Source organism: Rhinoraja longicauda, chromosome 7, assembly GCF_053455715.1.
Source record: "Rhinoraja longicauda isolate Sanriku21f chromosome 7, sRhiLon1.1, whole genome shotgun sequence".
NCBI lineage: Eukaryota > Metazoa > Chordata > Chondrichthyes > Rajiformes > Arhynchobatidae > Rhinoraja > Rhinoraja longicauda.
Genome location: NC_135959.1, coordinates 68,466,677 through 68,493,475, shown reverse-complemented (window position 1 = coordinate 68,493,475; position 26,799 = coordinate 68,466,677). Strand labels below are relative to the sequence as shown.

The 26,799-nt window shown below is 40.7% G+C and overlaps 1 protein-coding gene across 7 annotated transcripts in view; it reads right to left on the bottom strand.

Annotated features, from left to right (window-relative positions):
• The window catches only part of LOC144595368 (phospholipid scramblase 1-like), a 44,598-nt gene that overhangs the window by 5,778 nt on the left and 12,021 nt on the right, over positions 1 to 26,799 (bottom strand). For 3 of the 7 annotated variants that reach the window (XM_078402801.1, XM_078402807.1, XM_078402805.1), the window contains exons 2-8: positions 20,219 to 20,261; positions 18,446 to 18,556; positions 14,085 to 14,197; positions 13,571 to 13,613; positions 11,346 to 11,566; positions 7,067 to 7,228; positions 127 to 288 (exon numbers count right to left, since the gene is read on the bottom strand). In XM_078402801.1, the coding sequence (XP_078258927.1) occupies positions 127 to 288; positions 7,067 to 7,228; positions 11,346 to 11,566; positions 13,571 to 13,613; positions 14,085 to 14,197; positions 18,446 to 18,556; positions 20,219 to 20,231 (825 nt within the window). In that variant the 5' untranslated portion in view covers positions 20,232 to 20,261. Of the gene's footprint in view, positions 1 to 126; positions 289 to 7,066; positions 7,229 to 11,345; positions 11,567 to 13,570; positions 13,614 to 14,084; positions 14,198 to 18,445; positions 18,557 to 20,218; positions 20,262 to 20,406; positions 20,461 to 23,005; positions 23,025 to 26,723; positions 26,762 to 26,799 lie in introns of those variants that run through there. The other 4 variants (XM_078402803.1, XM_078402806.1, XM_078402802.1 and 1 more) reach the window with 4 other exon arrangements.

The window sequence follows — 26,799 nt, the reverse complement described above, 5'->3', positions numbered from 1 at the left end:
AATGAATACATGCCTTGCCCCAAAATTACTGCCATGAATCCCAGAAATATTTGCTGAATTTTACTCAAAATTGTCTAGCACTCTTCTCTTCTCGTGAAGCCAACGTTGTTTGCTGTTTGTACTTACCACCATTATGCATGCTCCAATGAGGACAGCTTTAACTTTAACATCCAAATCCATAGGAAACTGAATTCCAAAGTTATCAGCATCTGTGAAGTATTCACGTAGAAGACCTGACCACTTCTTTGATATCTTTCCAATAACATTGGTCTCATCCATACTCAAAACCTGCATGGAAACACCAAAAACATTTCATTCCACTTGTAGGAAAGAATCTATATATTCAATTTCCCACTACCAACTTCCATTATTTCATTGTAAATCATCATGGAGAGCTATTGAACATAATGTTCTTTCTCCTGCATCAGTACCCGACAGGCATTGGTGCAAAAATGTACTTAAAAACCCTTTAGACTAGTTTTGCCAGTCCATTAGTCTAAAGGCTATTTTAAATAAAGGCAACAATACCATAATCAAATCTATCTATCTATATCTATACATCTCATCTTGTATATTTGTGGGTTTGTAGATATATTTGTTTTGGGTTTGTGGATATATTTGTTCCAAAAATACAGCCATAATGGTACACGATAGCACAACAATTTTAGGCCCACCCTACTCACCATTCCCCTGCGGTCTCAATTGATCAAGTTTTATAACATTTTAAAAGCAATTAACTTAATAAACTTTAATAAATTCGCTGCCCCCCCCCCCCCCCGCCAGGAGAACTGATGCCCGTCCCGGCGTGCCCTGCGCCTGACCTTCCTCCCGTGGTGCAGAGCGGCAGCAGAGGGTCAAAGAAGATGGCCGTCGCTGTCGAGCTGCCGCTGCAGGAGAGGTTTGCACCCAACGGGTCCACGGCTCGCTCTGGCCACCCGGGGCGAGTGGTTCCCTCTCCCTTTTGCTCTCCCGCCCACGGCCCCGGGGGAGACTTCCCGGCTGGCAACGGGTCCACAGGTCGTCAGTTGGGGGAGGGTTGCCAGGCCCGCAGGAGAGGTTTGGACCCAACAGGGGTCGCCGGGACAGGAGAGGTTTGGACCCAACGGGGGTTGCCGAGACAGGAGAGGTTTGGACCCAACGGGTCCACGCCCGTCTAGTATAATATTAATGTTGATACATTTTATTAAAAAATAGATATACATATAATAATCCTGATACATTTTTCAAAATAAAGTAGATATGTTCCGATAAATGTTAAAACCTTGGTGTAAAAATTCTTGTTTTCGTGGTAATATAACCATAACCAAGTATTGAGAGATTACAATTATATCTTCGGTTATCAGAGCTAACGAGCAGCCAGACCAAAGGGGAAAGGAAGGCAACTCTCCAATTTATGTGCTTATCAGTGAAATGCACTTCAGGCAATAGACAATAGGTGCAGGAGTAGGCCATTCGGCCCTTCGAGCCAGCACCGCCATTCAATGTGATCATGGCTGATCATTCTCAATCAGTACCCCGTTCCTGCTTTCTCCCCATACCCCCTGACTCTGCTATCCTTAATAGCTCTATCTAGCTCTCTCTTGAATGTATTCAGAGAATTGGCCCCCACTGCCCTCTGAGGCAGAGAATTCCACAGATTCACAACTCGCTGACTAAAAAAGTTTTTCCTCATCTCTGTTCTAAATGGCCTACCCCTTATTCTTAAACTGTGGCCCCTGGTTCTGGACTCCCCCAACATTGGGAACATGTTTCCTGCCTCTAACATGTCGAACCCCTTAATAATCTTATACGTTTCGATAAGATCCCCTCTCATCCTTCTAAATTCCAGTGTATACAAACCTAGTCGCTCTAGTCTTTGTCATGGTGTCTAGTGCCAAGGACCACCACGAGAGACTGGTGAGCAGGGGCTCAAATGAAATCCAGCAGAATATATACTGCTAATTGGAGCAATGTTACAAGAACGTTTACAACCTCAAAATATGTCAGAGCAGGTAGGAGATAAAATGAAGCACACACACAACCCTCGAAAAATGTAGTACAAAGACTTAATTCAGGCCAAGACATGATGAACAAAAATCACCAACATGGCTGGCACCCCCTCTCATGAGCTCACCTCTCTAGAGGAGACCACCTTCTACTTCATGGGCAGGGAAGCCCAGAGTCACCAGCTACCTCACGAGCAGAGGTTATATGAGATCTGCCTGATGTACTCGTGACAATTTTCTATTGCAAGTCATAAATCTCCTTTGTGAAGATTGCGCATCCTTACAAATCCCAAACATTGTTGCATTACCATGAACATGATTTATACATTTGTTCTTTGCAAGATATTGGGAGGAGAACTCCATCATTAATCTCCTCCCCATAATATCAGTCCAAGCACAGGAGCATGGGAAGATGGCAGGGCGGGAAGTCAAAGAGGATGGAGTGGTGAAAATTGTGCCTGCACCCCAACTACCAACTCAGAGATTGGTGCAATTACACATTATAATTAATGTTGAGGGATGCGTGTCATGCAGAGAGGGAGCAGGCTCCACCAGTTTTCTGCCTGGCATTGGGCAATCAAGCAGCACTCACTGTGTAAAGCAACAGATCATGGGGGTCATGGTACACGTAATACCAAGGTTTGTACATAGACACAGAAAATAATTCAGCTTTTGGAATGTTGGCCTTTATTCCAAGGGGTGCAAAGTATAAAAGTAGGGAAGTAATGAAACTATACAGGGCTCTGGTATGAGACCAAGACTATAGGCAGTACTCCAGTTCTGGTCTCATACCAGTGACCTGTACAGTCGCATAACCGCATACAGTTTTGATCACTTTATTTAAGGATGTGCATGTATCACAGAGGCACATTGCAGAGCAGGTTCATCAGCTGAAATCTGGGATGAAGAGGTTGGCGATGCAAGTATAGTTGATCTGGTTGAACCTATCCTCAAAAAAAGAGAGGACTTTATTGAAATGCAAGATTCTGAGAGACAATGACAAGGTGAATGTCATGACAATGTTTCCCCAATTTAGGATATTTAGAATGATGTGGCTTCACCATAAAGAATCATTAAGTTTGGACAAGGATGCATCTCTTCTTTCAGGAAGTCAAAAACTTTACAATTTGCGAATTCACAACTGTAGAGGGTGTGATGAATATTCAAAGTAGTGGTTACTCCAGATATTTTATCTACAAGGGAGTCATGGCAGAGGTTAATCAGCTGATGAGTCAGGTAGGGGAGCAAAAGCCGGATGCAGCAAACGAGACTGGAGGTAATAAGTAAAGAAGGCAAAAGGGCACAAATGGTGAAATATCATAGGAAAGCAAGGTGAGAGTGAAATATAGAACCAGAGGGAGGATGGTAGGTAGAAGGGGGAAATCAGGACCCAGATTAGGGAGGGAAAGAAAGGAACTCGGTGGCACCAATAGTTAGTGGAGGAATGAGATTATGTGAGCCAGCATTGAATAAGGCTATTTGGCTGATCAAGTTTATGTCGTAAAGAATTATGAACACAGGGATCACACTAGACGATTTCCTTGATAGGCACGATAATCACTCCAACTACCACTGTCCAGCAAGTAGTGCTAGAAAAATATTCACCTGCTGGATCCACATCATCCATCAAGTGATTGCCTTGGAAAACCTGTTTAGAAATCTCTGCAACACCGAGCTTCACCGAGATGTGGCAATTTTAGACCAGCCTCTTCAGGTTTCACAAGATTTACCTCCAAAGACGTACAGGTATGTAGGTTAATTGACTGGGTAAATGTAAACAATTGTCCCTAGTGTGTGTAGGATAGTGTTAATGTGCGGGGATCGCTGGGCGGCGCGGACTTGGTGGGCCGAAAAGGCCTGTTTCCGCGCTGTATCTGAAATATGAAAAATACCAAGAGTAAACACGGTAGCGCAGTGGTAGAGTTGCTGCTTTACAGCGAATGCAGCGCCGGAGACTCAGGTTCGATCCTGACTACGGGTGCTGCACTGTAAGGAGTTTGTACGTTCTCCCCGTGACCTGCGTGGGTTTTCTCCGAGATCTTCGGTTTCCTCCCACACTCCAAAGACGTACAGGTATGTAGGTTAATTGGCTGGGTAAATGTAAAAATTGTCCCTAGTGGGTGTAGGATAGTGTTAATGTACGGGGATCGCTGGGCGGCACGGACTTGGTGGGCCGAAAAGGCCTGTTTCCGGCTGTATATATATGATATGATATGATATGATAAACCAGAAGGCAGACTGGTCCCAATGTTTACATTTTTACCATTTAACCCCAACACCCTCAATACCTCTTGGGGCGAAAATGGCTCTGAAAATTACCTCTACTTTGCATTTGACTGTTCTATCATATATCCTTGTGCAAATTAATTGAACTTGGGCTGATTTTGCCTTTTTTTTTTCATATGATGAATTTCTATGACCACCGTTTGCTCTTATATTTTTCTGAAACCCTATAAATCTCTCCGAGAAAGTTCTTCACCATCTCCCAGGAGGACGGGTGAGAGTGGCTGCAAAAGAAAGACGACTCCAACAGATGAGGCCTTGCTGATTCGGGAAAGTAAGAAGGATCCAAGAAAGACAAGTGGCTGTATATATATGATGATGATGATGATATAAGCGAGTTCGGTAATCAGACTGAGCATGCGTAGGTCATAGGTCGCACGAGCTAAGCATTGTAGCCAGCTGATATGGGGAGGCGTGTAAACAAACCTTCGTTTCATCCGTTTTTTCCAGTTTTGCTTTGTAGAGGGAAAAAAATACTGCTTTCAAAACTGTAAAGTAGGTGTATATAAGGTTAATTTGTACAAAACTACAATGATTTTGTAGGTTTTATCGCTTTATGATTCAGTGAGTGAGCAAGATAATGACTGAATAACAAGCATTTTTTATTGGTCTTTGTTTTGGGGGGGGGGTTGGAGAATGAAATGAAATGTATGATTTCTATAACTATCAAGAGACTTCTGAATGAGTCACGGTTCATCTCTGAGGTTAGAAAATTTGTCGTGGTTAAAGTTTGATGCAAGTTAAGGACAGCGTTTTCTATTTCAACCTGTTTCAGTGCTGCACCAAACGTGTTCTCTTACCCGATCGCAGACTTGCTCGCAGTTATGTCGCTCGCAGAAATGTTACCGTTAATTCGCACTTCAGAATTAAGTTGGGGAGCGGGGCGATCCCGTGACGCAAATATGCTTTCATTTTTCAAAGTGTTCGGACTCACAATCTCAGTGACATCAGTCTGAGCCGCCTGCCCCTTTAACTCAGCAGTTTGGTCAGACAACATCTCTAAAGAAAAGAAATAGGTGACGTGTCGGGTCGAGACCCATCTTCAGACTCTAGTTGTGGTATCTACAACTCACAGAATGTCTGAAATATAATTTATTTACTTGATTATTTAAAATAAATTATATTTCAGACTTTCGGTGAGTTGTTGATACCACAACTGGAGTCTGAAGACGGGTCTCGACCCGACATGTCACCTATTTCTTTTCTTCAGAGATGTTGTCTGGCCGAACCGCTGAATTAAAGGGGCAGGCAGCACAGACTGATGTCACTGAGATTGTGGGTCCGAACATTTCCCCGGATTTCCTTGCCACTCCAGCAAAAAATGAAAGCCACGGGATCGCCCCGCTCCCCAACTTAAGTCTGAAGAGTGAATTAACGGCAACATTTCTACGAGCGACATAACGGCGATCAAGTCTGCGATCGAGTGAGAGAACGCGTTCTGTGCAGCACTGAAACAGGATGAAATAGAAAACGCTGTCCTTAACTTGCATCACACTTTAACCACGACAAATATTCCAGCCTCAGAGATGAACCGTGACCCATTCAGAAGTCCCTTGATAGTTATAGAAATCATACATTTAATTTCATTCTCAAACCCCCCTCCAAAACAAAGAACAATTAAAAAATGCTTGTTATTCAGTCACTATCTTGCTCACTCATGTAAGCATAAAGCAATAAAACCTACAAAATCATCGTCGTTTTGTACAAATTAACCATATATACACCTAATTAACAGTTTTGAAAGCATTATCTTCTTACCTCTACGAAGCAAAACTGGAAAAAAACCGGATAAAACGAAGGTTTGCTTACACGCAGATCAGCTGACGACAATGCTTAGCCCGTGCGACCTATGACCTGCGCATGCTCAGTCAGAATACCAAACTCGCTTATTCTGAAGATAGATTTGGAGGCAGCAGGTGTCTCAATAAGCTCAAGCACCATGCAGTGATGCTTCATTAAAACAAGTTGTATCACCAGACGACCTATGAAAAAAACAACTGCTGCGATTAAGAGGAAGTGATTCTAACCCAAAATAAAGGTTGGACATGTGTGCACTGGAGAAAGGTGTTATTCAGTGATGAAAGCCATTTCTTGGTTCGGGGCCATTGTAGCCACCATGTTTGAAGATTAGTGAGGAAATGCCATATTGACGAGTTTATCAAACATCCTGGGAAAAAAATAATGTTCTGGGGTTGTTTCAGCTACTATGTTGGTCTGCCGCACCCTGTTGATGGAATGATGAGATCACCGCAATATACCAATGTATTGCAGAGAAGAGTGGTGCTGGAAATGGCAAAGTCTTTTCCAGGTGGATATGGGATATTCCAGCAAGACTCTGCACTGTGCCATACAAAGATAGTGACCCAGTTTTTCCAGAAGTGGACATGTGTCCTGAACTGGCCCGTTAACACGCCTGGTCCAAATCCAAAAGAGAATTTGTAGTAAATTATCAAGGAAAGACTGAAAGGGAAAGACAGAAGCTCAGAGGCCATAATTCAGTTGTGGTAGAGAGATGAAAAGAAAATACTCGAAAACTAAGAATCTGGCTGATTTCATTGCAGATCGTATCAAAGACTTGACAGAGAACTGTGGTGGACATATAATATACTAAAGACATAATAGTGCGATGGAAGTGAATAAAAGATAGTCCCGTGACATGTATATTGACTTGTTATATCCGAGATTTTGCTTGCTTCAATAAATTTGCACAAGGATATAGAGAATAGAGTGCTGCCGTGAAGGTTTGTGACAATCACTACTGGTGATCAGTGAAGTGCACCTTCAGTATATGTACTTACTTTAAAGTTTACATCGCCACAACAATTGAATGTACAGCAGGGACCTTTAATTTTCAATATTGTTTCAGACATTTCATTCTGGATGCTTAGGTTAGGTATACAAGGATTCCATTCCTGAACAACAAAACCAATAGTTGTTCCCGGTGGTGCTTGAACTTCCATCTGCAAGAGAAATTATCGCTGAATTGTTGCTGAATATTAAAACAATAATTCAATCATGCAAAAACCCAACTTAATATGAAAATTAAATGTCGTGACTCAATAAGATAAAGGTACTGGCACCTATTGCCATCATAGTAAACAAACAACACCACAATTTTTGAGCAAAACACAAGGAACTCAACATGTCAGGCAACATCGATGGAGGGAATGTGTAGACGTTTTGGGTCAGACCCTTCTTTAGACTGCATTCCCTCCACAGATACATTGGTAGTAGGTATAAAGGTACAGATTATTTTCTACATGGGGAGAGAATCCAGAAAACGGAGGTGCAAAGGGACTTGGGAGTGCTGGTGCAGGATTCCCAAAAAGTTAATCTGCAAGTCAAATCGGTAGCAAAGAAAGCAAATGCAATGCTAGCCTTTCATTCGAGAGGGCTTGTGTACCAAAACAGGGATGTAACGCAGAGGCTCTATAAGGCGCTGGTCAGGCCGCATTTGGAATATTGTGAACAATTTTGGGCACCGTATCTGAGGATGTGCTGGCTCTTGAGAGGGTCCAGAGGTGATTTACAAGAATAATCCGAAGGAATGAGTAGGTTAACATATGATGAGTGCTTGACAGCACTGGGCCTGCACTTGTTGAAGTTTAGAAGAATGAGGGGGGGACCTCATTGAAAGGTACAGAATAGTGAAAGGCTTGGATAGAGTGGATGTGGAGAGGTTGTTTCCACTATTGGGAGAGTCTAGGAAAAGAGGTCATAGCCTCAGAATTAGATGTTCTTTTACGGTTCAGTTGACGAGGAGGAATTTATTTAGTCAGAGGGTGGTGAATCTATGGAATTCTTTGCCACAGAAGGCTGTGGAGGCCATCAATGGATATATTTAAGGCAGACAGATTCTTGATTAGTACGGGTGCAAGGGGTTATGGGGAGAAAGCAGGAGAACGGGGTTAGGAAGGAGAGATAGATCAGCCATGATTGAATGGCGGAGTAGACTTGATGGGCCAAATGGCCTAACTCTGCTCCTATCACTTATGAACTTGTACTGCCTGATCTGCCGAGTTCCTCCAGAACTTTGTTTTGCCTTCCTGTATCTGCCGTTTCTTGTGTCAGTATAGTTGTTCTTATACATCAGTCTTATATCTCAGTCTGAAGAAGGGTCTCGACCCGAAACGTCACCCATTCCTTCTTTCCCGAGATGCTGCCTGACCTGCTGAGTTACTCCAGCATTTTGTGAATAAATACCTTCGATTTGTACCAGCATCTGCAGTTATTTTCTTATACTATATGTTCTTATACATCTGCTTGTTAATTATTTCCTTCCGATTATAATTTTACTGAACTTGTATTCTATTGATAATATAACTTTATTTCTTTAATCCTCTGCCTTATTTCTTTTAAGCTTCAAATATCCAATCTAACACAATCTTCAACTACTTTGTTCATGAAGCCCAACACGTACCACAATCTCTTCCCGACATGTTCTTTGGCAAGAGAAACTAATTTTAGGATTTCTCAGTCTGAAGAAGGTTCTTGACCCGAAACATCACCCATTCCTTCTCTTCAGAGATGCTGCCTGTCCCGCTGAGTTACTCCAGTATTTTTTGTCTATATAGGATTTCTCAAATCCTCATCCTTTCATTCTTCAGAAAAGTTACAGTATTCACCTAGGTAGGTATACATCAAAATATTTTAATGACCAACCATTAATATTATGATTGGAAGAAAATAATGCGAATGCACGAGTATGAGGGTTGTGATGTTTATTTACTGAGTATTTAATTGGTGCCAGCGTTGGTTTATCTAATCACCAGTCATGAGCATTTGCTTTCATATTAAACTGATTTTTAAACATTGTAAAAACATTTACATGATGGTTTAATTAATATTTTTAAAACATATATTTCCATCCATTCACCAAGCAAAGAAGCTTCAATTTGCTTTATGCAATTTCAAATATTAAAAATTCTTAAAATATTTAAGTTTGAAGTGTTGATCAGAATATTTTGCTTCTAACGTTCATAGCCCATTATTTTGCATGCCTTAAAATGGATGAGTAGGAGATCATGGGAAGCAGAGTAGTAACACTACCTCCTCCAGCCCACCCATCTTCCCCCAAAAAAACACTTTTACAGTTGTACATTGTGCTTCTGAACAAATATATGGCATTGTGGCATCAAACATGATGCACAGAGTCTCTTGCCCAGAGTAGGTGAATCGAGGACCAGAGGACAAAGGCTTAAGGTGAAGGAGAAAAGATTTAATAGGAATCTGAGGGTAACTTTTTCACACAAAGGGTGGTGGGTGCATGGAACAAGCTGCCAGAGGGGTCAGCTGCCAGTAGTTGTGGCTGGGACTATCCCAACATTTAAGAAACAGTTAGTCAGGTACATGGATAGGACAGGTTTGGATGGATATGGACCAAACGCAGGCAGGTGGACTATTGTGGCTGAGACATGTTGGCCAGTGTGGGAAAGTTGGGCCGAAGGGCCTGTTTTCAAACTGTATCGCTCTATGACTCTATGACATTGTCATTCAGTGATATGAACAAGTCATCGCTCTTTACCATCAGCCAAGAAACACCAAATATTGCCAAAGTGAAACAGTTCGCTAACTGGCATTATACACCTCCTGTGAAATTAGCCAGCTGACCTAATTACACATGTGTATGACACTGCTACCAATAATCATAAGGTCATGAGGGATAGGAGTAGAATTAGGCCATTCAAGTCTACTCTGCCATTCAATCATGGCTGATCTATCTCTCCCTCCTCACCCCATCCTCCTGCCTTCTCCCCATAACCTCCGACACCTGTCATTTGAGCATTCGAACCATTCTTCTCATGTCTTTGACGCAATCGCCTCTTCTCCGTTTCACTCTATCTTGTACCCCTCCAACATTGATGCTAAAGGCCTATCCACAGAACTAGCTCGCACTCAAATCTTGTACTGAAGCTGTTCAAGATTACAAAATATTGCAAGAAATTTCATGTTCATCGCAAATCTGCTATATAATCTTATTTTGTAAAGTCAAAAAAATTGAGAACAAACAATTGCCACAAGAGTGTCAGAATATTAAATAAAATACTGCATAAATAAAGTTCTGAAAGCAAGATTAAATTCCTTTCCCATTATAAATTTCTATCGCTATTGCTACTAAGCAGAGATCCTGGAAGTTTGCTAAATGATCAAATATTTCTCATCCATTGCAATCAAACATTAATGCTTACTATGAACAGGGGACGACTATTTATCCCATCTGGTCCATGCATGCTCTCAGCACAGCAATCCCATTTCCTCTTAATCCCTTGTAACAAATTTATTCTCTTTCACATGCCAACTATGTGCAGCACAATGGCGCTGCTGCGTATTTTATTTTATCTTTATGGTAAATGCTCTATTAGCTCCACAACACATTCAACTGCACCATTCACCATTTTGTGGTCTCAAATGGTCTCTTAAAAAATAAAATACCACAGTGCCATTGTGCTGCACTTGTGGTGGAGCTGCTGCCGCACAGTATTAGAGACCTGGGCTCGATCCAGACCTCGGGTGCTAACTGTGTGGAATTTGCATGTTCTCAATAGGAATTTTATTCCTACAATTCTGCCTTGTTCTCTTGCCCACCTGCTTTGTGTTTTTTCCTCATTCTCTTTCTACTGGCCCTGTTTCTCTGCTACCCATACACCCCCAGAACCTGCCTCCTTTACTACCCCTCTCCCTCAGTAATCTTATGGAGGCGTTTGAAATCGTGAGGGGAATTGATAGAGTGAATGCACAATCTTTCACCTACTGTAGAAGAATCAAGAAACAGAGGATATAGGTTGAAGGTTAGCGGGAAAGGATTTAATGGGAACCCGAGGGGGTAACTTTTTTCACTCAGAGGGTGGTGGGTATGTGGACCGAGCTGCCAGAGGAGGTAGTTAAGGCAGGCAGTGCAACTATGTAAAAAATGGTTTTGTGATCAAAGGACCCCAATGTGTAAACTTTTAAAACCCAGACTAGAGTTTAACAAAGAACAGCAGATCACAAAAATGGGCATGTTTAAATAAAAACATTGCATTGGAAGCTTCAATTATGTTCATCTCAAATATCAGTTCAACTTTATTTTACACTCACCCGATGATGGCAACAAGGGAACCAGCAAGATTGACACCCTAACGGACGCACAAGATGCATGACGGTTTGTCCTAGATTATCCAAAATCTTTATGGTAAATGCTCTATTAGCGCCACAACACAATCGATTGCAGCATTCGCTTTCTTCAATTGCAAAATAAACTCGCTGCCCCATGCTGTTTTTTAGTTCGTACTTGTTTTTGGTCTCAAATCCTGACAAGGCTAAAAAATTAAAATATCACAGTTCAATAAACAAATAAAAATAAGGAAACGTGGCTCAGATATGGAAAGCACTATTTACTCTTAGCAGGCTGTGAAGGCCGCTCACAAAGCCCACAATTATTGTCCTTCGAGACGGTGATGGAGGGACACCTCCAGCAACCGCTGCAGTGCAAGACTTGTTAGGTTGCCAATTCCAGCATTTTGTCGGAGCATTGACGCAGTCCCATGATGGAGCAGTGCAGGGGAACTTGCATGTAATGTGTTTGCAGATTTTGACTGTACAATGCTGGACGTAATATGTTCGAGAGGAGCTGCCAAAGAAATGTTGACAAATGAAGGGAAGCGATGGATGGGGTGCCAAATCAAGCAAATCACGGCCATGGATGTAGTTAAGAGACATGTGTATTGGTGGTGCTGAACTCACCGGGCAAATGAACACTCTTCCATAGTACCCCCAAGCGTCTTATACATCAAAGGCAAAATTTGTGCTTGGGTTGAGTTACATTTTTGTCAACAGTGACTCCTCCAAGATGTCACTATTTGGGGATTTAATGTTAGCAATGCTGCTAATTGCCAGGAAGAGCTGGTTGGACTCTCGTGTGGGAGATGACTACTGCCTAGCACACGTTTGTATAAATGTTACTTGTCACTTGTCAGCCCATCTCTATATGCTGATCAAGTTTTGCTGCACACAATCTAGGACTACATTAAACAAGAAGTTGTGAATAAAACTGAACTTAGCAATCTAGAGCAAACATCCTCCCCGAGACCTTATAAACGCAAGTAGGTCAATGATCAGGTAACAAAAGACAGTTGCGGTGAATACATCACTCTGAAAAAAAACGATTGCACCAATATCCAAATATGAAGATATCTGGCTAACAACAGCAGCTATCTTTTGTCCTCACTTTAGCTGTACTCCACATAGATAAAGCTAGAAATTATGAGGGGCATGGACAGGGTAGACAGAACCTTTTTCCCCCAGGATGGAAAAATCAAATGCTAGAGGGCATCAATTTAAAGGTGAGAGAGGCAGAGTTTAAAGAAGGAGATGTGCAGGCAACGTTTTTGTCTTTTACACACAGATTGTGGTGAGTGCCTGGAATGGGCTGGTGGTTGTTGAGGCAGATACGATAGTGGCATTTAAGAGGCTTTTGGATAGGCACATTGATATGCAGGGAATAGAGGAATATGGGTTATCCGCCGGTCACTAAGGGATGGTCTTGGCATCATGTTCAGCACATACATTGTGGGTTGAAGGGACTGTTCTTGTTTAATATTCTAAGTTATCATTTAGTTTAGTTTAGTTTTGTTTAGTTTAGAGAAACAGCGAGGAAATAGGCCCTTTGGCCCATCAAGTCCGCATCGACCAACAATCTCCGCACATTAATACTATCCTAGGGTCATTTTTTACATTTGTACCAAGCCAATTAACCTACAAACCTGCACGTCTTTGGAGTGGGGGAGAAAACCAATGTTCTCAGAGAAAACACACGCAGGTCAAGGGGAGAACGTACAAATTCCGCACAGACAAGCACCCGTAGCCAGGATCGAACCCGGATCTCTGGCGCTGTAAGGCAGCAACTCTACCTCTGCGCCACCTTGCCGCCCCTTACTTAGTTACTGCTTTAAACCCCAAAAGGTCAAAAATAAAATTGGTCCTGAAATCAAGCTCTCAATTTCAGTTAAACACTCAAAATTGAACCTTTATCTCATATAAGCTGCTTTTCACAGACGTAAAAATTGAGTACTGTGTCAATAATTAATCTTGACTTTGTGCATAATTTAATATATTTTTTTAGAGATAAAATGTTGTTAGAATTAAAAATCTCAAAACATATTACTTGCCAAATTCAATATTTAATGGATGTCAAATACTTGAGCAGTATACAATTTATAATTTTATTTCTACACTGATCCATTCAATAATACAAGACTGAAAAACGAAGATATTATCTATGCAGCACTAATATTTGTACAGTTCAATTATTTAAAGAAACTCACCTTCAATGAATTCAATCAGCTGATGGACAAATATCTGGTCAATCTGTAAAGGACAGAATATTCCAGCTCAATGCTTGAGAGCCATCTTAAAATAAAATAAAATGTTTTCATCGAAAGCCCAATTTCTGTTCCCAAAATCAAGAACATCAATCTCAAGATCGCAACATAATGTAATATTTCCTACCAGCGTCTTAAATAGAACACATTATCAATATTTTTTTTAATAGATTTTAATGACATACACCTTTTGCTGCAAGTAAGGGATAACAAGTGTCAAAACATTTTTTTTTCCATTGGATCCTTGTAATTAGAAGAGTCAAAACCCTAATTCCCAGTCAGGCTGATTTAGAGCCACAATTCCCACCAAGACTACACAAGGTCAGAACCACCTAGAGCATCCCACGGAATCTCTAATATTCATTATTTTTTAAGCATACATCGTCATTGAAAAATATATAGTTGCTAGATCTCCCGGGCTGTGAATGAATGAATAGCATAATCAACATATGCTTACCATTGTAAGGTACTCTAAGCCGGGTGGACAGTTAGGAATAGGGGCTGGTGCTTGCATCCATGCTACCGGGTGCATTGGAGAGAAAGCAGAACTGCCTTGAGGAACATAAGGTCCTGATATACATGCACGGGATGGAAAGACAGACAGAAAAGAGAATTAGTTTCCATTCTCAATAAAGTAACTGAATATTCCTTGGTATAGTTTTTAAATTGCACATTTCAAACATTAACTGGTGTTTAATTTGTAGCAAAATAATTTTCGAATTTTCAGTTGTTAATTTATTTGGTTAGCTGCTATTTTTCCTGGTACTCGACCAAAAACTTCACAGGACCCGTTGTCCCAAGAAAACATAACTGTCCAGACCATTGTAGCTCAATATTTTATCCAGTTATAAACCCAAAATTCACAAGACACTTGCTCTCAAAAACGGAATCAAGGAATATGGGGAGAAAGCAGGAATGGGGTACTGATTTTGGATGATCAGCCATGATCATGTTGAATGGTGTTGCTGGCTCGAAGGGCCGAATGGTCTACTCCTGCACCTATTTTCTATGTTTCTATTTAGGTCAGTCAACATGTCTGGAGAGAGATACAGAATTGAAATGTCATCAAATGAAAGGTTATCAATACGAAATACAAAATCTGTTTCTCCCTCCATTAGTGTTGAGTACTTCCAGAATTAGTTTTCATTTCCAATTTCCAACATCTGCAGTTGTTTTAAAGTTTTCCTTATTCATATTTGGGGTGACTGCAAGTCCTGTAAAACATAGGATCAGTGTGCATTTCAGGGAAGAGTAAAGGGAAGCTTCAACCACAGTATTTGTGTTACGATATCTCAACAATGATTTCATAATCATTTGAAGAAAAGGTCATCCACTGCAGAGAGCAACAAGCATGGAATGTCCAAAATATCATTCCAGATAAGATATTGGCAGGATTTCAGTCAGAGTAGACTGCAATGTTGCTACTTGTTAGCATGTTAATTCTATTAATTGGGATGAATTTCCAGGCCCCAAAATCAAAAGAGGAAACAATTTCAAGGAGTCACTTCTAAGTGAAGGCCATTACTGAAGTTTCCTTATTCAATCGGATTATTAATTGTGCAACTGTCCCTTCCTGTGTCTTTGGTAATAAAGACCTCAATGTCTGAGGAAAAATAACAGTACAATCCATTATTGAATGAAAAATAAGTCAGATAGAATAGATAGATGAATCTCCTCTAATCCATCAGTTTTATATTTGTCCCAATTTCAGCAAGGACACACAATTGCATTGCCCAAAGATGCTGGAAAATTTAGCACGTTTAAAGCTGATACGTCCATCATCATGTTTGAACTTGTCTACCAGGAATATTACACAAGATAATTAAAGATAAGCAAGGTTCTTCGAGACCCCACAATACAGCCCATTGGAAGTATATTAGTTCACTTCAATGATTCCTAACTTATTACAAGTGCAAACGTCTAAAACTTTTCTGGACGGTCGTTCAATGTTCTAATCAATTTTAATGCAAATGGTTTCAAAATATCAGTCCCAAATTTACCTTTTATTGGCATCCTACAGTTTAAAATAACAGCATGATTTACCTTTTCAAAATCATTAATTCTCCAGCATACCTCTTCAAAATCACCACGCAAGAGACTATTGCTGAAGCCAAAAATTCCACGTTTTTATTGTTTGCCTTTACTAGTAAAATTATTTCCACTATCGACGGACTATCACTCTACACTTAGCTTATCGAGTCACGGTCAAAAATTACATGGAGTCATAATTAAACTGTACAATGTACAGGCAAGACGACTGCCAAGTATGAAATCCTATTTTGAATGATAAGAATAATTTTCAAGTGGAGTAAGCACAACAAAAACAAGGAAATCGTGTACTTTTTTTATGATTGTGATACTGAAAATAAGATTTTTTTTTGCCCACTTTTAACTGTTGCTTTATGTCAGATAATGTGCTTTTATGATGCAACACATTTCAAATCATGTAACTTAAAGGAGAACCCTTTTGGTCTAGGAGTCACATGTCCAAAATTCTACGTAGACCCAGTTCAAACTAAACTGCCTCCAGAACCACCTGTATATTTCTACTCTAATGCAATTGTTGCATTCTTCATCAACATAGTGTTATAAAGACAATGCAGGGATGCTGCCTGACCCACTGAGTTACTCCAGCAGTTTGTGTCTTTCTTTGATATAAACCAGCATCTGCAATTCTTTATTACAGTAAACCCTCAAAATGGACCATAGGGAGGGAGTGGTATCCATTATTGCCGATGGTCCACTAGAACCGAGTACGGTCAAGTCAAGTCAACTTTATTTGTCACATACATATACAAGATGTGCAATGGAATGAAAGTGGCAACGCCTGCGGATTGTTCTAAAACTACAAAACAGAATAGAAAAAAAAATTTAACACAAAAAATAAATTAAGTAAATTAAATTTGTCCCTGGTGATGTGAGAGTTAACAGACCTGATGGCCTGTGGGAAGAAACTCCGTCTCATCCTCTCTGTTTTCACAGCGTGACAGTGGAGGCGTTTGCCTGACCGTGGGCAGTTGGACCAGTCCGTTGCGGTATTATTATTGTATTGAATTGAATACTTTATTGTCACAGTGAAATTCTTTGCTTGCATACCGTGCCAACATACAGGGCGCTAACAAAGTTACAAATTCCCCTCCCCCCAGCACCAGTTCCCCCTTGTTCTTCCGGGTCTTCCAGTGTTCTTCCCCCTCCCTCACGGCAGTGCCCCCTCGCCGGGTCCTCCTTTGTTCCTTCCCTCGGCAGCGGCGTCCTCACTCCATGTGTCCGTCCTTGTGCGTTGGTCAGCGCCATCATCGACCGCCGCACCAACCTCTCTACTAACGCAGCTGGGTCCTCACCGGACACCCCAGTGGCGCCGACCCAGGCCCCAGCCGTTGGCTCCTTCAACCCGCGAGGCTCCAGCCGCGGCTTCCCAGCGGCAGCACCTCTGGAAGGCATCTGCCGCCAAGGCAGTAGTTGACACAAAGAACTGCAGATGACGGTCCATACACAAAAGGACAAAAAGTAGTGGATTAACTCAGCGGGTCAGGCAGCATCTCTGGAGGACATGGATAGGTGACGTTGGGACCCTTCTTCAGATTGATTCAGCCTGCTGGGTTTCTCCAGCACTGTGTCGTTTCACCTTAAAATTAGTCACCAGTGCCGCTGGTCTGCACCAGCAAGCTCCACCCCATCAGGTACCCGACAGCCTGACCGACGCGGCCTCCGGCAGTCAGCTTCCCCCTCAGGCTGCCGCCAAAAACAGGACGCACCCAAATACCGCGGACACCCCTCCCACCACCGCAAATGAACTTTCCCATTCCTTTCAGTAGTGGTTGCAACATAATATATATTTATAATGATAATATTCAAACTAAAGCTGCATTCCAATTTCATTTTGTTCAATTATTAATTTTCAAACACAGTGCACAATTTGCAGAGTAATGTTGGCATTCAAGATGAATTTTCAATGAGACTACTTGCGGGAACAGAATGAATAGTCAATTCATCAAAAGAGACAATGGAAAACATCTACTCAATTGTGTAAATTTCACTTAGAAAAGAATTTGGCTCAAACAGTGAAACTAAGCAGGATGATAGCAAAACTATCGCCTTGCTTAGTTTCACGGCTTGCATCCTCTCGTAATCACCTTTTCCACATCCAACAATGGGCCATTGTGGGCTCCATCTTTCCTTGATCATCATTGCTTGCTATAGAAATATAGAAAATAGATGCAGAAGTTGGCCATTGGGCCCTTCAAGCCAGCACTGCCATTCAATATGATCGTGGCTGATCATTCAAAATCAGTACCCCGTTCCTGCTTTCTCCCCATATTCCTTGATTCCGTTAGCCCGAAGAGCTATATCTAACACTCTCTTGAATACATCTATGTATACAGCTATGATTGGTCTTTTCATACCTTTCATTAATTCGTTCTTTATACCTTTACATACCTATAGTTTCCCTGTCCCCTGACTTCTCTGGAAGAAGTTGCGTTCTTCTAGAACTGCATGGTTCGAAGTAATGACGAAGAACTTGCCCGACTAAATTTTAGCCTATTAGCCAACTTCATGAAAACTGATTATCTGGTCATTTATCTTAGAAACGTCCTGCAGAAAAGTTGGCCACGATGCTTAACGCACAACGGGAGCCACTGAAATCACTACTCATGGCATTTGGAATGTGAAAAACACAATGCTTTTCTAATTTATTTATATTTTCAAAATGTCCCCTGTTTAACTTGCTCAAATCTGTACAGTTCAAGACAGATTAAATTCATCTATCTCTGTCTGTAAATCTCAATTCTCTAGCACAAATTAAATAAAAGTAGTTACCAACAGCACCACCCGAGGGAGATCCATAATAATTTGGAGGGGGTGGGTATGCAAACTGCCCAGGCGGGTATGGAGGAGCACTGGGCCCTTGACCAGGAAATGAAGTAGGATCTTGAGGGAAGGAAAAACATAAAACACATTCGATCATTTACAATTAAGCCCAGTGGATACCAACTCCAAATCTGCGCATTCTGCTCTGTTCTCCCTATTTACACTTGCCTCTGAGCAAGACTTTTCAGAAGTTCATGTGATAGGAGCAGAATTAGTCCATTCGGCCCATCAAGTCTACTCCGCCATTCAATCATGCCTGATTTATCTTCCCCTCTCAACTCCATCCTCCTGCCTTCTCCTCATCACCCCTAACACCCGTACTTTTTAAGAATCTATGTATCTGAGCCTTTAAAATATCCATTAACTTGGTCTCCACAGCCTTCTGTGGCAATGAATTCCATAGATTCACCTCCCTCTGACTAAAGAAATTCCTCCTCAACTCCTTCCTAACGGCATGTCCTTTTATTCTCAGGCTAGGACCTGTGATCCTAAACTCTCCCATTAGTGGAAATATCCTCTCCACACCTTTCAACCCTGAAACCCAAGGTTTCCTGCAATGTGGACACCAACAGAAATGCATGAATGGAGATTTTCTGAAAAATATACAGATAACCCCTGTTGTAATGGACTATGCAGTAGTGGGTGGAAATGTTGTCCGTTATGCAGATTGTTGGTTATACCCGATTAAGGGAGATGAATATGTGCAGTATTGGAAAAACAGACAATAAACACACTAAACAGGAAAGGTAAACACAGACTGTGTCCAGATTAACTCCAACCACCTAGCTTGGACAGAGTGGATGTCGAGAGGATGCTTTCACTGGTCGGAGAGTCTAGGACTAGAGGTCATAGCCTTAGAATTAAAGGACGTTCCTTTTGGAAGAAGATGAGGAGGAATTTCTTTAGTCAGAGGGTGATGAATCTGTGGAATCCTTTGCTACAGAAGGCTGCGGAGGCCACGTCAATGGATATTTTTATGGCACAGATAGATTCTTGATTAGTACGGGCATCAGGGGTTATGGGGAGAAGCAGGAGAATGCAGTTGGGGGGAGGGGGGAAGAGATAGATCAGCCATAATTGAAGGGCGGAAAAGACTTGATGGACCAAATGGCTGAATTCTGCCCCTATCATTTATGACCTTTCTCTGGGAAACAACAAACTCAGGCATTTGTTCCCAATATGAACAGACACCTCAGTTACGACAGATTTCATCCAAAATCCATTTTACTTTCCTTTCCTCTGATCCAAATCAACCAATCCTGAAAATCCCACCATCAACCCACCCCTACAAGTTGAAATACCGTTTCCACTTGAAGCGAAGATGAACAGCAGCCTTCCACATTTATCTCTGATTAGTTTACCTGTAGATTAGAGCACAATACTGACCACATCCTCCACTTGGAGTAAGGTTACCATACACACAGCTTACCCAAAAACTGTTACTGAACAATTAACAACTCGTAGTTTCAATTGGCTCATGATCTGTCCTGCTATTACACTTTCTAGCTGGACCAAATCACTCGAGAGTGAAATTAAGTAACAATTCATTTGATTTTACAGATTGAAAGCATCTTTCAGGGACAATTATAGTTAGAATGTGATGAAGTCTCAGAAAGGCTTTTGGCCTAGGCAGTCTTTCATTATTTTATTTCAATGAAGAATTGTCTTCATTAAGTCCAGGAACTATATACAAACGTATTAAATGATGAAGCGTGAACTTACCTTGACCAGCCATATAATGGACTCCTTTCACCCCAAAATGTGACTAAAAAATTAAATAAAGACAAATAATTAAATTAGCACATTTTAATTTGATAAACATGGCTAAATATTAAGTATTTCCCAGCCATTTTCTCATTTCCAAATTTTCTAGACGAATGTCTGTCTACATGAACAGTCCACTGACTCACTGGCAGCTTATGCTCAGAATCCAACCGTGAATCCTGGTACTGAACTCACATCAGGCCCGACAACTGATCATCATTCATTAACAGATAATCAAACATTCCATCAAAGTTTATCTGTGTGAAATAAACTGGAGGAACAGTAAACACAGGTCAACCTGTGCAATCCAGCGATCATTGCCGTGCAGCAGCAGAAGAAAATCAATAAGGAACTTCATTCCAGTTAACAATTGTTTATCTTCCAAGGTCTTAAACATTAAACTAAAGTGCTGAAGGCAAAGCTGCCGCAGAAGCTTTTTCTGAACAAAGTACCATTTTCTGTTGGGTTTATGTGGGTCTTAGAATGATCTAAAATGCCTTTGGAAAGCATGGACATATTTTCAAATCAAGGGAGCCTTTACCACAAAGGCAGACATCAATGGCTACTAACACCTGAATATCAAAGCTTTTGATTAACTGGAAGTGTATTTGAAAATCAAGACTACAGACACATAGACAAAACTCTGTCTACAGAGCAGCAGTAATCTCTGTCCCCTTATATATTCATGGGATGTGGAGGAAACCAGAGCACCTACACAATCTCAGGGTGAATGTGCATACCACACACAGACAGCATCAAGGGTCAGAATTGAACCTGGGTTCCTGGCACTGCGAGGCAAGGATTCTCTTAGCTATGCACTGTGCTGCCCACATTGCCTTTCAATTTTGGTTTTGCTCCGACAAAACACTGCGTGGCAGTTCTGTGCAACATTTCCATGACACATTTATGTACAAGCATTCCAAACCAAACAGTGCCCTGTAGTTATCTTTCTTTTCTGCACGCCCTTCTAATCAGGATGTACAAAACACTTTAATTAAGGGTAGTTGCAAAAAGCCAAATTTTCCACAAAACTTCAAAGTGAATGATACAAAATAAAAATACATGCAACATTTATAGTGTTTTTTAAAAGTAGCAATAATAGTATTGTAATACAAAAACTCTGTTGCACTCAATGTTCAGAAACAATTTTATAGCAAATTAAAGTTGCCTGATTTACAACCTGGCTGAGCATGGATTCAGAGAGAAAACTGAAGAGCCATATACACAAAAGTCTTCTACCTAGTCTCCACTTAAAGTTAAAGTTTTGGTAATTGGGGCCTGCTTCCTCACTTATTCTGCTGAGCTGATGTCCTTGATAAAAATGCCCCAATTTGCCTCTTAATATTAACTAATTTTCTTCTTCAAAATATATTTTGTCCAATCTAGGGTATTCAAACGCGAGATGCACAGCCGAACATCTCACAGAATTCAACCTACCTCAATCTCCAGCATCTCTCTTGGATTCGAGTAAAATAAATAGCAGGCAGTTTAGGGAAAACCTCTGGCAAATTCTTCTCTGGCTTTGTACCTAAATAAAGCCAGCTTCTGATTTCACATTTACAAATGGTTAGTAAAATCTACCCTAACAGCCACTGCGATCTTCATGAAGCCTGTCAAGTTTACAAACTAAATTATGTCTGTACTCTGCTCAGATCTCAGGCAAATCCTTCCTAAAACTAGCATCTTCCAATGTACAATTATCTACCTGCAGGTTGTATATGTCTCCTCCAGTCCCAATAGCTTTTATTATTTGCTGAAATTTTCTGAATGTTCTGAACTGATCAACATGTTCAAAACACTGCGCCCAGCAGAAATCATCATCTTCGTAATCTGGCATCACCCCCTTTCTGCCAAACCAATAAATTGATAGCACAACCCTTTAAGCATCTAATGGGTTGTATGAGAGAGACTTGATCATGTTTGCTGCCTTCCTGAAACAGCGTGAAATATAGATGGAGCAGATTGGGGTGGGGGCAAGAAAATGGGTGATGGGCAAGGAGCTGGTTTGATCAATGGACTGGGCTATATTCACAACTCTACAATCCCTTGCTGTCTTGTGCAGAGCCATTGTCATGACCGCGGGAGAAGACGGCAGGAGAAGGGAAAGACATTGTGGCCTTCCATCACAGTGAGGAGAGGACTGGAGGAGACTCACTGTGATGGATGTTTCTTTGATGGATGTTTATTTTTTTGTGTGTTTTTGGGGTTGTGTAATTTTAATGCCTATTTAATGCTTTTATTGTTGGACTGTGGGTGACTGAATTTCGTCCAATATTGGATGACAAATAAAGCTATCTTGAATCTTGAATCTTGAATCTTGAATACCAAGTTGCAACGCATCCGGATGAGGACCCCTTATACAGGAGCTTTTTGTTAATCGTTTGATCATTCACAATGGATCATTGCCAGGTTTTCTAGTAGTGTTTCGATCCAGGTCAACTGAGTTAGATCAAAGCAGCATTACATTAGTAAATCAGCTGTAATTTAGAGGGCTAATGGTGCTGTGATATTCAAATCCTTGCTGCAAAATCCTTGGAGAGTTTTAGTCCAGGAAAAAGGTTGGTGCAAACCACATAAAAACACAAACCATAATACATTAGAGGTACAGTGAAAAGCTTTTGATTACGTGCTAACTAGTCAGCGGAACGACTATACAAGATTACAATCGAGTCGTCCACGGTATACAGATGCATGATAAAAGGAATAATGTTTAGTGCAATATTAAACCCAGTATTGTCTAATTACAAATAGTCCAAGGGTCTCCAAAGAGATGGAGAGTAGCTCTCCAGCCGTTGATAGAATGGTTCAGCTGCCTGATAACAAGCTGGGAAGAAGCCGTTCCTGAATCTGGAGGTGTACGTTTTCACACTTCTGTACCACTTGCCTGATGGGAGAGGAGAGAAGAGGGGATGACCATGGTGTATGTAATTTCTTTTGTGCCAATTTGCAAATAATTCTTGTGACTCTCTTTAGTTCCAATTTGTTAGCCTGGGTATTTCTCTCCTGCATGCTCAATACATGCAGTAGGCAAGAAGGGAAAAAGCACATATTAAAAGATTACGTGTACAGTTCCAATCCCGAGAACAGCCTACAGAGTCAGAAATACAGTCACGAAACAAAATCCCGTAAAGCAATAGATGCCTGCAGCCCAGAAGCAGCTGACAATCCATCCCACTGTATCTCTCAGACACTTTTGTTTATATATACTGTACATAATTGGCTGTTCATCTGGGATGGATACATAACTTAAATGTTGCACACAAAAGTCCAAGCATTCCAACTGCAATCATTTTTCCAAAAATCACCCGTTATTTCTTCATTTGAGTGCTAATTTACAATAGTGATCAATTTAGGTGACCAAGAAAACTCCTTTAATAAATATGCCTGCGTACAATATTTACTTAGGAATTTGAAATCTTAGGCACATTGGACTAAGGGATGAGGTGGGATGCAAGCAATAAAGTAACATCTTTCACACAGTTCAACTCACTTAAATGATGAAAATTAGGCTGCAACCTATTAACTTGATCTGAACCCCATAGACATTTATATCAAATGTTTAAGGCTTGTTATATTTGGCTCTCCAAGTTGTGAATGATAAATAAAACACAATGGTATTAGTAAGGTGATTTGTACCACTCCCACTAGGAGCTGAGAGGAATGCATTGTCATTAATTATTACCCTGCTGTTACACAATTACAATACACCATCTATTTAAAATGAACAAGAACCATCCTTTATTTTCTTGTTCCCATCTCTGCATTCCAGCAAGTGCATTTTGGATGTACCAAATATTCCATCAAATTTAATACAGATTCGTTAGTTCTCCCTCTCCAGTTCACTGCACCAACTCATTACTTCAGGTTTAACCTGGTCACAGCCTGCTTATCTGAGAAGGATTTGTTTATTTCCACTCCTTGCTTTCTATCCGATAACCAAATCTCATTCCACGTCATCCTTAATTCCACACACTTTAATCGTGTCAACCAATTGCCGTATCAAAAGCATTCCAGAAATCCAGATGTACCACATCATCTTGTTTCCCCTTTTTTATTCTGCTCGTCTCATTCTTCACCTCATTCAATTCCCTTCTTACATCACAGAATTTCAAGTATATTACAGCAGAACACCTCGATTTGCAAAATACAGCTAAGCAGAGTCAAAATAAATTTGCAGGGAAATTAATCTTTGCTCAATCTGTTGGTGTTCATTGAGGATGATCACATGCATGGGCAATTCCAGGATTCATGTCAAATGGTAATTCCATTCTTGGGAGGAGAATTTGCAAATGATAGTACTCCCACTTGCCAACTGTAGTTTGTTTTTTAGTGATAGGAAGGTACTGTTGAAGTAAATTGTAAAGCCCATGTCATTCTCAGTTCCCCAATGCTCCCCCCAGGATCTTTCTATGCAAATGGTACCAAAAGAAATCAGCCATTTTTATAGCCTTTCAGAATCATAAGTACCTCTTCCAAGTGAACTAGTGATCCTTCTCTAATGAAAAGATCAAATCAAATTATACTTTGTCTGAAGTAGGGTCCCACCCAAAAGGTCACCATATCCACGTTCTCCAGAGATACTGCCTGGCCCGCTAAGTTATTTCAGCACTTTGTATCTTTTTTTGTGCACTGAACCCCTTTCAGTTCACTAATGTGGCCTCAAGATTCTAAATATTTGTCATTTAAATTTTCTAACCAACTCCCAAACTCACTTTTTTTTAAATCTCAAGCCTCCTACAGAGGTCTACAGAGATCTACAATTCAAGCAAGGATGAGAACCGCATCTTTGGATCAAGCACTCAGATCAGAATCTGCTCATATTTTCTCAAACAGTAGATGGTGGCAATGATTCTATTATCATGCACACCCTTCATAAATCCAACTTTTGTTTCTTCATTCCATAATTGATACATTTTCTTTCCTGCAATACCTGCCTTCCCTCTTACTGGTCCCAACCTCCCACCCCACATCATTCCCCATGCCTCAATAATTGAAATTCAGAATTGTCATTGATCTGGATTATTTAACCAGGTGCCAAGCTACAGGTAGTTTTGTGAGCACGATATTACAATGTTGTATTGTAGAAAAAAGTGTTAGAAAACCAACTGTGTTAATGAGGAAAGGGGGTTAAGGACTATGGATTGAATAACAAAGTGGTTTTCTCCTGCAGGATATTCAGAAATAAATTTATTTTTAATAGCTTTAAGTTCATTTTTGTTGCTGCCCATGAAAAGTACTAAAGGTTGTATATTGCCGAGCTTAATAGAGTATTATTGCACAATAGTTGAAATTACTTGCCAATTTCAATGATAACCTGTGGTGAAACAGACATACAAACTTTTGGGAGATAATGATGTCCGAAAACTGCAGGGAGGTTACATAGAAACCGCTTTCCCCCTCCAGATTTCTTTTCTTTGCAGGGTAGTACTGCAAATCAATTTCCTCAAAGTAGCTTTTGAGTAGTTCATTAGCTCCTGATCAAAATTATGTTGTAACCAGATCAGCCTGCTTAATGCAAGTAGTGTTCCCCAATTCATCAATCCTGTAAAATCCAACTTGTGGTACAGAAACATGTTAGAGCAGAACTAACTGCATGACATTTATATGAATAACTAGACCAAGTGGACCGTTGGGCCCAAACCTCTCCTGCATTGGTGCAGCACCCTCTCCTCCCTCCCACTCCCCCCCCCCCCCCTCTCCCCCCAACCCCCTCCCTCTCCACTCCATCCTCCTCAACCCCCCCAATCCACCCTCATCCTCCCCCTCCCTCCCTCCCTCCCTCCTGAGGAGATAGATTTAAACTTTAAAATATGAATAAACTTTATTCTTTTTTATAACTTTAAAAATATAACACCGATTTCAATGAAACGCCTTCCATTAGCACCAAAGGGACGACGGTGAGTAAGGTGGGCCTAAAATTGTCGCATTACCGTGTACCGTTTTGGCTGTAGTTCAGAAACAAACAAACAAACAAACAAATGAGAGTTTTAGTATATAGATGGCCATTTCAAGGTTTCAGAGTGTATCTTTATTATAGCAATGATTTAACACCTTCAGGACAGGATGGATGCAAGAGAAGAAAATGTTCCAAAGCAGTGCCGGGATTTAAAACCCAGATCAAATTGGAACAAAAATGTAAATTGGTAGCTTTGCAATGGTGAACACATCTGTGAATTATTTATATCAAATACAAGACCAAGGATGAACATTAAACCCGAACATTTTAGTGTACTTCCATTTATAGAAGGTAAATTGTAGGTTAGTTATGATTTAAATTACTGTGGTCTCCTCAAGTCTTAATTACCTTAGGGTGCAGCAAAACTTCCCAGTGTTTCCTAAATTATTCTTAGTTTAGCCCGATTGGGGCGAATCAATAACAGATATGATTGCAGTGGAGGCCACAGAATAGACATAATGGTTTCCACTTTTTAAAAAAAATGTTAATACATAAACTGGAACTTACTATTTAAATCCAGATTGTGAGAGTAGTCAATTCAAAACCTACATTCAAGAGAAATAAAATGTCACTTGTCACGTGT